Consider the following 14,571-nt stretch of genomic DNA (forward strand, 5'->3'; position numbering starts at 1 on the left):
AAGCTTAATAATTACAAAAAAACCTATTTAGTGTTTTTACATATACAGCCCTGTGAAGATCCAAAATTGCATGCTTACCCTATATATATATACAAAACAAATCAAACTAAGATATTGAGAGAATATATTAAATGCGGATATTTACAGTTATGGAAAAAATAAACATAGAAAAATATAGACATAAATCGATACAAAAATAGTAGCATAAATAAAACTCAAATCATGTAGTTGCACCTAGAATGGATGGTTGGTTTCCGTTGGGTTTTTATAAATTTTCAGTGAGGATGTTAATATAAATTGGGTTGGATAGTTTTGATTAAATTAATCATTATCTAACGAACTTGCACTGTTGAAACTACTATAGTTGAGCATTGTGCGTATCCAATGTTTGGAAAAAGAGATGCTTTGCAGTCGTTGAATTGAAATCCAACGGTTGTGCACAAATATCGGTAGAATTGAACAGATGTTCATGGAAAACACGGTCTCATATATATATATATATATTCTTTATATTTTTTATAAATATGTATTAAAAAAATATATTATAAACGTACCTTGAAGAATTAATTTAATTTTTTAAAAAGAGCAAATTTATTTTATTTTTAATATTATTTTACCCATCAATTTCTTGGACTGAAGTACTGGGACCGTCGCTTGCACCAAGTCTTGTTAGTTAAAATTTTTATTAACACCACTAAAATGTTATTTAAAAATTAAAAATAAGATGCCTTAATATTTCCATCTATTTGATAAGGAAATAAATTTATAAAAGAAAAATAAATAAATATTGAAAAACATGAATAGTTAATTTTTTTTTTCACCCCTTAAATTTATCAAAATTATTTATTTGTTGACACTTAACCAACATGACACTAGCAACGAACTTTTTGTGTTTTTTACTTGTTATAAAATTAAAACTACAAAAACATAAATATTAAAATCAAAACACCACGATTTCAAATTTTTTATTATAATTATTATTATTGTTATTATTATTATTATTATTATTATTATTATTATATGCTTCGTTTTGTGTAGTATGTTGGAACTTTCCCACTATTTGAAAAGTAACCTTGATATCAGCATCCACCAAATCATCAATTTAAAAACAAAGGATTTAATTTTAAGAACTACAATCCACATCTCATTGAGAAAAAAAAACTAAAATTGTTTTTTATCTCAACCTACATTCTCACAGTCAATATAATCCTAAACAAGTAAAATTAAATTTTTATATATTTTTAATTACTTTTCTGAACAAGTAACTCATGCTTCAAATTTAATACATTTACAATATGAGTAGACAGTGAATAGCAAATAACTGATCAGAATTAGAGATGATATACCTACAATTTGAACAAATAATAAATGTTTTTAATAAAGTAGCCAGAGAATTAGAACATATACACATATAATCTAAGCACTTATAATTTAAGTGGATAAATAATATTTTTGAATTAATAAAATTTATTTACCCTTTCTCTTCCTAGCATCGAAACAAGTAAAATATGATTCTAATTAGACAGTTTACAATCTAAACAGGTAGTGAATATTTTTAAACAATTCATGCTTCTTCTTTAACATCTTAAAAGCTAAGTTGTTCCTCCTATTATTGTAATTTATGCAAAAAGAATGAACATTGTTAATGAAATTGTACAACAAATATAAAACAAAATGAAAAAGTAAAAATAAATAGAAAAAAGAAAATATTTAAATAACAAAAAAGAAAACTAATAAAAAGTATGTCCAAAACAAGAACAGCAACAAAAGAATTATCTAAAAAACATGATTAGTGAAAAACAAAAGAATAAGGTACAATTGGGACACTTGTAGTATTATAGATCAACAAAAAAATTGTAAACAATTTATAGATAAAATCAGAGACATTGAGAGTATTACAAAATTAATATTAGAACCTTCAAATTAGTTTGTAAATACCTAGCAACCTTGGAATCATTTTCCCCAATTTAAGGGCCATGCTTGAATAATGTGAGTGGAGTGGTTGGATCCACATGCATGATAATCTTAGTCTCTCATTTGAAAAAATTAAAAGAAAAATGTACAACATTAATGTGCTTCAAACTTGATTATATATATTAATTTGATTCTTTAAACCTTCATCATGTCATTGTCCTTCATTTTGTTATGAGCCACAGGTTGTATACAGATAGGCCACCAAACACTTTTGACAATAAGAATAATGATTAACTATGTAAAACTAAAACATTATTTAAATAATAATAATAACAATAATAAAGAGAAAACACTTGTCCAACTTTTGGAACCCTTTAGGGACAAAATCTATGTCTTCTTGGCATTATTAATAATTGAGGATTCCTTCACTTTCCACTTCATTTGTAGTTTAGCAAAGTACATATACAACTATATATACATTAAGATGAATAAATATAGAATCACAAGTAAATCTTGGGTACAAGTACAACCATGAAAAATGTAGGTTAGAAAAATATGGGATATGAAATAGAATAGGAAAAAAAAAAACTAAAATACAGTGTAATTATCAATGATTAAGTAAAAAAAAATCAAACTCTTATATGTTAACCATTTTTTCTCAGTAATAATGCAACATTAGCAAAGACTTATTTCATAATTAGTAAGTCAGACCCATATCTATCAAAATCAATTCTAAATTTAATATAATTGTTATTCCACTCTAGTCATTCTTTTTGTTTTTCTAATGAAATTAAGGTTTCTCCAAATACAATATTTATCAAATAATTTTAAGGTCCACATTTTGATTGAAAAGAAATAATCATAGCTAATGTTTAACATGATGAAGCATATGTAAATGCTAGTAACATCATCTTCAAAGTTCAAACAATTAGGTGGCCAAAGACTATTAGGTTAATTCTTCTGGTTCATGTTCAAGAGGGGGTGGAGTTAGGTTTACATGTTTGCATATGTAACCTTAAGCATCATCATTATTTTAGGTTAATAAACAGAAATATTATAAAAAGATCATATTACCTGCACTCTATTCTCTTCATTAATTTTGAGATTTAGGAACAAAAGGTTAAATATAAGTAAATACAATTTTTTAATGTAAAATTAATTCATCATTTTTCAAAAGATGATACTATCAATTTTTCTTTTATATATATAAAGAAAATATTCCCTCCATTGAGTTATAAATGGCCACTTCTAAAAACTTTTTATACCCCAAATTATCTATTCATGTACCTAATTTAAAGGTTAACTTTATCTACATGTTTAAATATGTTATTCTTCATCACTATCACTTTAAAATTTAAACATAATTTTGCTAGATAAAAAAAAAACAATTGAATAAAATGAGAAATTTTTAATTCTCATTTTGTATGCAAAGGTTAATCAGATAAAAGTTGTTTATTTTTACAAGGGTTATAATAAACTCAACATCATGATTTAATTTGAGTGGTTTAAGTGGTTGTTTTGCATGTTCATTCAAAAAATGGACGAGAATAATTGCTTTGTATAATGCTTGATGAGTCTACATTTGACTTGAATATTAACTAGAGTTAATGATGGGAATTATACCATGCAAATGCATGCATGCGATGTATTCAATGTAGATCACAAGTATCAAAACCTCAAATCTTGCACTGCTCTTGTAACTCTTTTTTTTCTTATTATCTCTCTTAAGTTTGATTTTTTTTTTAATTTCTTAATATATATTCTCTCTGTCTAATTTATCTGTTACGTTTAAGCTTCCCATAATGATTAAAAAGATTATTAGAACTCCTAAAATTTAGAAATAAGTAACATATAGGACAATATTACCCTTTGTATTGGGATTAGTTACCTCTGTTGATGCAATTTTTTTTTTTAAATAAACTTCATTAAACAAGACTAGTAAAATTGAAACAAAAATCATAATTAATACTTTATATATATATATATATATAGGGGGCTGTGCCATCCAGAAACATCTCACAGTGATATTGGATTTACATCCAACGGCTACCATCCTTTTATGCATAGTACCAAACAATGTTAGACAATTCAAATAGTAATAATGTACAATAAACATCAGTAATCCTACATAGTTCATTATATAAATCATCATTTAATGGTTATCATTATCAAACATTCTTAAAAAACAGTAATTTTAAGGACGTATGTTGTTGACGTTTATATATATATATATATATATTTCTGCATACAACAAAGTTGACTTAGAATTATTTGTTCTTCATATTGTTTTTCTATCAAATTGATAATTGAATATTCTATTATATATATACCTAAATAATAGATATTTATGTCGGCTTATATTTTTATTGGTTATAATAAATTGTGAAAATTTATAAGAATTGACTATTCTAATTACATTAAAAAAAAAGAAAATATTTTTTCAAATAGTCCAAATGTATAGCCGACAAGCTTACCTAAGTTGAAAGTTAAGCAAGCTCAACTAGAGCTTAACTCATTAAAAGTTTGATTTTTTTTTTCCAAAGTTTTAATCTTAATAAATAAGAAAAAAACTAAAAATATATATATTGTAAACTTCTTGTTGTACTTGTTTATTGCTATAACTTTCTTCCTTTTTTAAATAATTTAGTTCATTTTTTATTGTTGGATTCAATTTCGGCGCGCATGTCTATTAATAAAAATTTTGAATAAGTCTTAATTCAATTTCAACTCAAGCAATACCTTTATGATATCCTAAATTAATGTTATAATAATAGATTTATACTTAGTTTTAATCCATATTTAATGTTAAAAAATCATATATTAAAGTCCTCTCTCTATCTAATTATGGCTTGCATGTTTGACTATTAATTAAGCTTTGAGTACTTGATTAGAGCTTTGGAAGTGACCTATGTTTGTCTAACATACCTTAATTCATTTAATATAAAATTTTGATTGTGAACACTTAGACCACACAAATATATATATTTGACTATATATATATATATCTTATAAAAGTTTTTGTCTTGTAAGTTATATCTTTGACATGTCAAATTAAAATTAAATAATATACATTTACATAGCTAAATACTTCACTCATTATCATCAGTTGGACAATGATCTTGTGAACAACTAATGTTGGTTTTACATTAATTATCTCCTTTTTGCTTTGATTCATGTCACAATTGAAAAGATATTTTTCCAATGAAGAAAAAGTTCATAGTTTATATTTTTTTATTATTTTTGAAACAAATGAACTAAATATCATTATCACCTTCATATTTTATTTATTTATTTATTTACATTTCTAAAAATTGATAGTTGTATTGTTGTCCATAGAATTGCCTCATTTGAAAAATGTAACAAAAAATTGTTGACTTTTTGCCAAATAAAACAAGCTTTTAATTTTCAAATAATTCTCAATAATAATTTCTTTAATATAAATTTATTAAAATGATCTAAATAGCAATCTTCAAATGAGAGGAGTGTCAACTTTATTTTTTTATTTTTATAATTTTATTTTGATATGATGGATAAAGTCAAGTGTCAGATGTTTACACACCTTTTAAAATTGACTCAGCTGAAAAATATTAAAATTGGGTTACAAACTCGCTCTCACAACCAAAGATTATATTTGTGATACCACTATTCACGTTTCGAACCTGAAAAATGAAAATCTTGATGAAACAATTTTCATAGTAAAACTAGTACTATTGTTAACTAATTTTTGAAAAAAGAAATTTGTTTACAATAATTTTATTCATAAAAAGGCAAAATATATTAATAAAAATAATGTAAAAAATAATGCATGATTTCCCATTTGGATGCACACGTGAGTGCCACGTGATCCACGTTCTTCCGCATTTGGTAATTTTCTCGCGATCAATGATCGCGACCGTCCAACGGATTTGCGTTAAAAACGTTGGCCACGTGGCAAGTTTTGAGTGACTGAGATGATGACGTAGCAGAAAGGGCACGAGTGGGGCCCGTCACATGGACACAGTGGTCCACGTCAGCATCAACTCACAAAACTCCACCCGGTGATCCTTTGACCAGATACCCAAAGTCGTTGACCGATCCAATTAAAATCAACATTTCGTATTTCCCCATTTACCCTCCTCATCTTCCAAAATCTACCGATTTGCCACTCACCAGCATTTTTTATCCTGTGGACCCCCTATAAAAATGGCTAATTTTCTGTATGTCTAGTCGGAGAAACAGTTTTTCTTTATAACATCTTTGTAGAAATTATTATTATTATTATTATTATTATTATTATTATTATTATTATTATTATCTTTCTGAAAAATCATTCACTAAAATGTTTTTTATACAATTTAAATTTTTATTAATTTTTTTACTATAATCTAAAATAATAATATCAGTTTTTGGTGGGTTTTCATGCTATTTTTTTTAAATCATAAAAGGAAATAAATTCTACAACAAATTACATTAAAATCTTGATTATTATATTTAATTTTTTAAATTTTAAGAACTTGGCCAATAATTTTAAATAACTGGTACACAATTCAAATGTTCGAAGATTTGAAATTTTATAACAATTTCAGAATATAAATTCCATTCAATAAAAAAAAAAAAATCAAATTCTTATACAAATATAGGAAAAATTTACTTTTATAATAAATATATTGATAAACAGAGAAATTAAAAATACCTATAAATGTAGAGTTAGTAAATTTTACGATATGATCTTTGGTTATCCTCGAAACAAATATCCTATAAATAGAACCTGGTGCCAATAGATCAAAAGATCGATCACATTTAGTTAGAATATGTAATAAATATTTTTTTTTTTTATGTAATCCTATAATCTTGTGCTTTTTTTAGGGAGGGAGGGGGCATATATAATTATGAAAAATTGTTGGGTGTCTCCGAATAACAAAACATTTAACATCAAGGGCATTAGTGACAGTGAGAAATCAAAGTACACTGTGTAGAATCTACATATGATTTATCCGTTCCAAACATTTTTCATTCAAGTCCTTTATAAAATTAAAAATTACAAAACAATCCCTCACCCTCTCCTTTTTTATATGGAAACCCCCAAACCAATTGAAAAGCCTAAGAAATAGACACAATCACAGGAGATGTGAGAAGACGAATCATTAATTAATTAATTAATTAATTAAAAAATTTAATTAATTATTTACTTACTTAATTTATTAATATTTATTTATTAATATTAATCATACCATTCATTTCATCCACCCCCCTCTTCTTTCTCTTCTCCCCAACCTCTTCCTAAACCTCTCTTTATATATATAAAAATTATAACTATTAGGGTTCCGGTCACCGCCTTCAACTCTTACCTCCTGTGTTACCTCCCGGCAATGGGATTGGGGCAATGGCGGGGACCAGGTGAGAGACGGTGAGCTCACCGCCATGCCAGAGCTTCTCCTGGTGTTCGTCTTTGCCCTTCTCTTCGGGTCGCCGGCGCCGGCGACGGCCCAGAACCTCACGTCCGGCACCGATCTCGCCGCACTCTTTAGCCTTCGTTCATCGCTAGGGCTCCGTGCGCGAGACTGGCCTCGCCGCTCCGACCCCTGCTCGACGTGGACTGGTGTTTCCTGCCGTGGAGGCCGCGTTGTCGCTGTGAACGTCTCCGGCCTTCGCCGGACTCGACTTGGCCGGCTTAACCCCCGGTTCGCCGTGGACGGGCTGCGCAACCTCACTCGTCTTCAGTCCTTCATCGCCTCCGGGTTTCTTCTCCCCGGCCGGATCCCGTCCTGGTTTGGCTCTGGTCTCTCGAGCTCTTTCTCCGTTCTCGTTCTCTCCGCCGCTTCCGTCACCGGCGACATCCCTCCGAGCCTCTCCCAGCTTTCCAATCTCTCTTCCCTCGACCTATCCTCCAACTTTCTCTCTGGTTTGATCCCTCCCGCTCTCGGAACCCTACCAAATCTCCAAACCCTAACCCTCTCATACAACAATCTCACTGGCCAAGTTCCCCCACAGCTTGGCAACCTCTCCGGCCTCTCTTCTCTTGATCTCAGCTTCAATTCCCTTCTCGGTGCTATCCCAGACGACCTCAAGAATCTCAGAAGCTTGCGCAGCTTGGATCTCGCCGGCAACTCACTCTCCGGGTCTCTTCCAAGTGCTCTCTTCTCCGGCCTCTTGTTTCTCCAGTCTGTGATCATTAGTCGGAATAACTTCTCCGGAGCTATCCCGGCTTCATTCTGGTCTCTCTTGGGGCTTGAATTTGTTGACCTCTCACACAATAACCTCACTGGAACCCTTGAGGACATTCCTCTGGCCAATGCCAGTGCGGGTGCCAATGTTTCTAGAGCTGCCTTCAATCTCTCCAACAATCTGTACTACGGGCATGTCCCTTCTGGGTTTAATACCCTCTTTGCAAAGTATGTTTTGGTTGATCTCTCTGGAAATTACTTCCAGGGCTCAGAGCCCGCCGTGGATTCAACAAAGAATGTGTCTTTCGCTGGGAATTGTCTCCGGGGTCCACCTGGCCAGAGGAGTGTCTCAGAGTGTCAGCAGTTCTATGCGGCGAGAGGTCTTTCTTTCGATTTCCCTGCAGCCCCAACACCGGCTACACCACCCGTCGTCTCCCCGGGATCAAACCGAAAGAAGAGAGGATGGAGTCTGAAGTATATATTGATTAGTGTTTTTGGCGGCATTGTGCTTCTAGTACTTGTGATTGTGTTTATTGTGCTTTGCTTGATGAGATGTGGAGGCCAAGCTGCTGAACAGAGAGAGAGTGGTGCGAATGCTGTGCCTTCGGGAGCTGGACCGCCTCCTTCTGGTGCCTCTGTTAACTTGTCGGCTGTCGGGGATTCATTTACTTATGATCAGTTGATCAAAGCAACGTCAGAGTTTAGTGATGATAATCTTATCAAGCACGGGCACTCAGGAGATCTCTTTCATGGTATCTTGGAAGGTGGGGTTCCCGTGGTGGTGAAGAAAATTGATTTGCGTGTTGTTAAGAAGGAAGGCCATGCCATTGAATTGGATGTTTTTGCTAAGGCTTCACATTCAAGACTGGTCCCATTGTTGGGGCACTGTTTGGATAATGAGAATGTGAAGTTTCTTTTGTATAAATTTATGCCCAACAGAGATTTGTCTAGTGCGTTGTACAGAAAGAACGAGTCGGAAGAGGAGGGTTTGCAGTCTTTGGATTGGATAACAAGGTTGAAGATTGCGACAGGAGTGGCTGAGGCTCTATGTTTTCTACATCATCAGTGCGTGCCGCCCTTGGTTCATAGGTATTTTCTATCTTTACTGAAATCATTCTTATATCTTTTTTCTACAATTGTGTTCTTTATCAATTCAGAAATATCAGCACTGCAATTTCTATTGATATTAAGTTATTTTAATAACAATGTGATTGCTATTTCACTTTTATGACAGTGATGTGCTTATATTGGGGTTGAAGAAATTCTTGGAAGACTTGTTGCTTGAGCTGCTTTGATTAAAATAAACTAATAAATGAAACTATCGCACCGGATGTTTCATTTTATTAAGTTTTGCTTATTTGTCATGATGTTCTATGTGATTACTTTTTTTTAATTATCTCATCAATCTATCTTATCAATTATCTAGCAAATGCATGAAATCTTTTTCAAGAAGTGTAGCAGAGTTTACATCAAGCTGATTTGCTGAGCATTGCTTTAATCATTTTTGTATTTTAGTGGGACTCTTATGTGCTTCCATCTCCCGGCAACTTCTACAATAATTATTGTCTAGAATTTTGAACCTGATATCACCCACTTATGTTCCATGTACTTAAAGGATGTTTTAGGGGCACCAATTTATATATTCTGTTTACTGATTCAGTTTTTGTAGTCGTCAAATGGATAATCCTTTTGACTAGAGCTGGTTATGTGTAGTTGTCACCGAAACATGCGCACGTGTTGTTCCTCCTGTTTATTTTTGTTTCTTCCTAGTTTTTGTTCCTTCTGTATGCTAAGGAGGGGGATATTCAGTTTTAGGCCAGAGGCTAACCATCACCATTTGACTAGCCTCTTTCTTTGTCGTATTGCGATACATTACGGTCCAAATTTCTTGGACTTATTTGGGAGCTTAGCCCCAGTTTACTGTTGCTTTGGATTATCTTGATGTTTTATTCTTTAGCCTCAACGTATGACCTTTTTTTTTGGAGTCCTTTATTACCATCTTCCCCTATATGTCCTTTTTTTTTGGAGTCCTTTATTACCAACTTCCCCTATATGTCCGCTTGCCATGCCAAGCCTCTCTCATGTGGCTGACTATTAGTTCTAAATGCGTGTGAATAGCTGGACTTTTACTTGTTTATGAAATCATTTTCCCAGATATTACACCACCAATCTTGGTGTCTTCACTAGACAGCTATGTACATCATATGTAGATGAGTATACCATGATGGTATAATGTGGAAAGAGGATTTGTTTAGATATTTGGTTATGTTTGATTTTTGACAATTTTGGAAACCTGAGCAATACCAAGTCTGTCTCTGATTGGTTAAGATATTACTTTCGATAAATAAAGTAATATGTGAAATTGGAGAGATATGATTGTTGCACTAATTCTATATGCACACCATTTTAGTAGCTTAAAAAATATTATTATTATTGTTGTTGTTGTTGCTGTTGTCGTTTCTTCAAGTATATAACAGTCTGGGATCTAAGTTTGTCTCTATTCAACTTGACTGTGAGATAAATGATATACACACACACGTGTTTCTCTTTTCAAGATGCAGGATATTAGATTTAGACCTACTAACCAGTATTAATCATCAATTGAAACTATATATTTCCTGTGATTGCAGAGATATTCAGGCAAGCAGCATCCTTCTTGATGATAAATTTGAAGTGCGGCTTGGAAGTTTAAGTGAGGTATCTCCTCAAGAAGGGGATGGTCACCAGAAGGTCATCACAAGACTGCTGCGATTTTCACAGTAAGTTTTCTTCTTTATTATTGTCCTTGATGAGTCTGTATTGTAACAAATCCATTTCCAAATGTAGTATACTTGCACTATTAGGAAGCAACTAATTCTTTTGTGATACACCTATTTACGTGTCTTGACTACACATTATACTTGATGTTGAGAGCTTAAAACTTTTTCCAACATTAAGTTTTTGTCTACGGTGTGCCTATAATCAATGGCTTCGCTTTGAGATTTTTGAGGTACACCTATTCTCTTATATCTTTTAGAAATAGAGTAAGTCTGGCCTTTTCAGTTGTGCTCACTCCCATTTTGGAGCACTATCTCTTCTAGGAGCATCTGTATTAGCTTTCGAAGGTTTCTGGCTTGGCATGAATAGAATGAACATCTTTATTAATAGTTTAGCAATTAAGTTATATGAAGAGGTTGTTTTCTGTGCTCAATTGATGAACTAGTCTATGATTTTCAATTATAACTTGATTGGTACATTGGGATATGTAATCACTCCCCTGTTAGGCCTTAAACTCCTGGTTGTTGTACTCTGAATTTTTAAGGACTAAAAGGCATGTAGAAAGTGCCTTGAGGAAGGATAATATTGTGTAATTCTCTGTCCTTTTTTCTATTTAATACGAAATGTTTCTTTCGACCATTGTCATTGCAAGTATTGCCATTCTCAATCCAGATGATGCTTTTTCCATCAGTTCATCACTGCTTTATTCCGCTTACAAGTTACAATACTGGTTTCTCCATGAAGCCTAGCTGCTACTGTATTCTTTTTCTCTGTCTTGCTTCGATTCAATAGATGCCTCATTATTCATTAAGTATGCCTTCTTATCGAGAATGTGAAAAATATGCTTAGTTCCTGTGGATGAAGGAGTTCTAGTCGTCGATATCTTAGTTCAGTAGTATTGGAATGAATGCTACTCCCGTCATAGTTAATTCACTTCTCTGAAATTGTCATTTGTCGTCATCTCTCCACTTGCACCCTTATAGCCTTTCATCCTTTTCTTCATTCAATTTTCTACCAAATGTAAAATAAAATTACTTCTTTAAAACAATATAGGAAGATCTACATCTATTGTCTTAATGAGAAAGACGCTATTTTTCTTATCAACCTCACTTTGTTTATTTTGATCTTTATGTGCAGGACATCGGAAGCAAGCTCATCTGGTATGCACAGATGACTCTGTCAACCAATCTTGCTTATTTATTCAAATATTATTTTCGTTTATCTTTTCTCCATTATTTTCTCAGGTTCCCCTCCTTCAACATGTGCATACGATGTATATTGCTTCGGAAAAGTGTTGCTTGAGCTGGTGACAGGTAAACTTGGGATCAGCGGATCTGATAATGCAATGACAAATGAATGGATGGACCAGACACTGCCTTACATCAGCATCTACGAGAAGGAACTTGTTACAAATATTGTTGACCCATCTCTCATTGTCGATGAGGACCTCTTGGAGGAAGTATGGGCCATGGCGATTGTGGCAAAGTCTTGCCTGAACCCAAAACCTTCGAAGCGGCCACTCATGAGGTACATCTTAAAAGCATTAGAGAACCCTCTTAAGGTAGTGAGGGAGGAGAACGGTTCGGGCTCTGCCCGACTCCGTGCCACATCATCACGAGGCTCTTGGAATGCTGCATTGTTCGGAAGCTGGCGACACAGCTCCTCAGAAATCCCTGTGCCACCGAGGGAGGACAATACTTTAAAGAGGTCAGGAACAACGAGGTCTCAAGGGAGTTGCGGAGAGCACTCGTTCAACCACAAGAGACCATCAAAAGAGATCTTCCCCGAACCATCAGGTGCTCGTGACACCAACGACTAATGAGAGGTTTTCTTGTGATTCTTTTTCAAAATAATTCTTCCGGGCACCCCATTCGAGTGCCCGAAGGTCTTCCAGCCTCTGATTCGCAGCTCATCTTCTGCTGCAACTCAGAGTGTAAAGGCAAATTAAGTGGATTCAGAGTACATTCAGTTCTGATTCTTTTCTTTTCTTTCTCTGCCTGGAATTGGATTTTGAAATTCAAAAATGGTGGGAAGGGGGGGTCTTTCAGGCTGCACCACAGGGTTGAGTCCTGGTTTTACTGTTTTAGTCACAGTGAAAGAAAGAATGTGACTAGAGAAAATGCTTCTAAGTTAGTGTTTTTAAGTTAAATTTGGTGTAATGTATTCTTCATTGGTGGTATTTTTTCTGGCAATGTAAATTGGATTGACAAGTTTTACTGCCCTTTTTTGAGCAGTAAACAAAGAAAACATTTCAAGAATTTTCTCTTCTCAAAGTTGAATCTATCATGTCATTGCAGTTTATTGTTTGTTTGTTTGTGTTGTGAGTGTGTATATATATACACACATATTAATGATGTTCTCTTGATGAAACTGGATTTATTTGAGCGTCTCTTTGTTTAAGGAGGTGGTGGGGGAAATGTGGGAGTTGAGAGAATTTTTCCATCATTTTTATAAAAAAATTAATTGTAGTAAATCACCTCACTTGAATTATTTATTTATTTTTATTTTTTGTAAGAATACAATCCTCAAAAGAAGAAAAAATTGTTATAAAAATAAATTAAAATATGATTTGAATTGTAATATTATTAAATAAATTTAGAAATGGAGAAAAAAAATAAAATTTAAAGGTCCCACCGAGATTTGAACTCGGGTTACTGGATTCAGAGTCCAATGTCCTGACCACTAGACCATGGGACCTTATGCGAATGCCATGAATATTTAATCTATTTTATATCTTTAACAACTTCCCTTCACTAGTGATTTGGCCAACCATTCCGAGCAGTTCGTGGTGATGGCCGGGATTCCGGTGTGGGAGACGGAGGAGAAGTTGGTACTTTCGGCCGCCACGGTGGAGGTGACGTACGTGTGGAGCTTAGGAGGATGACGGTGGAGGACGGCGACACTTCATGTATGTATGGATCTCAACCGTTTGATTGAAGTCTTCCTTGCGTGTTTGCTGCATGCATGGTTTTTCTATTACGTGGCTTTTAAGTACTAATAATGAATTGATGGCTATGTCGTATGCGTTTTGTATAATTAATTTTACTTATTATTAGTATTTATTTATTTATTTTTTAAGTCAGGGGATCTAGAGGGGATAGCGCAGAGAGAGAAGACGCTTTGGTTGGAAGTTGGAAGTTGGAAGTTGGAAAGGGAAGGTGGTGGAGTGAGACGGAGATGTAGTGGTGTAGGCAAGGGTAGATTAGGTGTGTTGGGATTATTATTATTATTGTGTCTAACGAGACTTAAATTTGAAATACTTGAACATCTTATATTCGCTTTTTAAGTGGGGTCCATTTTAATAGATTATGAACTCTTTTGTTTAATTATTGTTGTGAGTAACACATGCCATGGTGGATATATATATATATATATATACATATATAATACAATTAAGTTAAACATGGTTGTTTTTATAACTAAATTATTAACTTAATTTTATAAATTTTTGTATTTTTTGGATGATAAGAGATTATGAATGATAATTTAGTTGTCTCGTTGAATATAGTTATTTTTTTTAGTTAGATACATCATGACAATAATAGTTGTTCAAATTATAGTTAATATTTTTTTTAACTTATGTATATTCTAATTGTAGTTATATTATTAACTATTTTTTATTATAGATAATTATTTTTATTAAATAATTTCTTTATACTTTAACTTCAGCCCCTCTTACCGGAGTTCTGGTACTACCATTGCCTCCATGTCAATGCTCTCAATCCCCATTACCTAAAGCATGGGTAGGGTTTGCATG

At 32.9% G+C, this 14,571-nt stretch overlaps 1 protein-coding gene and 1 non-coding gene across 2 annotated transcripts; one reads left to right on the top strand and one right to left on the bottom strand.

Moving 5' to 3' along the window:
- The first annotated feature begins 7,164 nt into the window (after positions 1-7,164).
- On the top strand, positions 7,165-12,949 carry LOC120265505 (probable LRR receptor-like serine/threonine-protein kinase At2g16250). Its single transcript, XM_039273437.1, has 4 exons — positions 7,165-9,146; positions 10,688-10,816; positions 11,952-11,974; positions 12,059-12,949. Exons 1-4 carry the CDS (start codon positions 7,315-7,317, stop codon positions 12,631-12,633), a joined length of 2,559 nt encoding a protein of 852 aa, XP_039129371.1. The 5' UTR covers positions 7,165-7,314; the 3' UTR covers positions 12,634-12,949.
- Positions 12,950-13,439: 490 nt separating this feature from the next.
- Positions 13,440-13,511, bottom strand: TRNAQ-CUG. Its single transcript has one exon. It is a non-coding gene; the product is annotated as a tRNA-Gln (tRNA).
- Positions 13,512-14,571: the final 1,060 nt, after the last annotated feature.

This window comes from Dioscorea cayenensis, chromosome 7, assembly GCF_009730915.1.
Source record: "Dioscorea cayenensis subsp. rotundata cultivar TDr96_F1 chromosome 7, TDr96_F1_v2_PseudoChromosome.rev07_lg8_w22 25.fasta, whole genome shotgun sequence".
Taxonomy (NCBI): Eukaryota; Viridiplantae; Streptophyta; class Magnoliopsida; order Dioscoreales; family Dioscoreaceae; genus Dioscorea; species Dioscorea cayenensis.

Bases quoted from the DNA above. Each gene is read 5' to 3' on its own strand.
- LOC120265505 (XM_039273437.1), top strand. From the start codon at position 7,315: ATGCCAGAGCTTCTCCTGGTGTTCGTCTTTGCCCTTCTCTTCGGGTCG. The intron at 10,817-11,951 runs GTAAGTTTTCTT...CTTTATGTGCAG, and splicing joins AGACTGCTGCGATTTTCACA to GACATCGGAAGCAAGCTCAT. The intron at 11,975-12,058 runs GTATGCACAGAT...TTATTTTCTCAG, and splicing joins ATCGGAAGCAAGCTCATCTG to GTTCCCCTCCTTCAACATGT.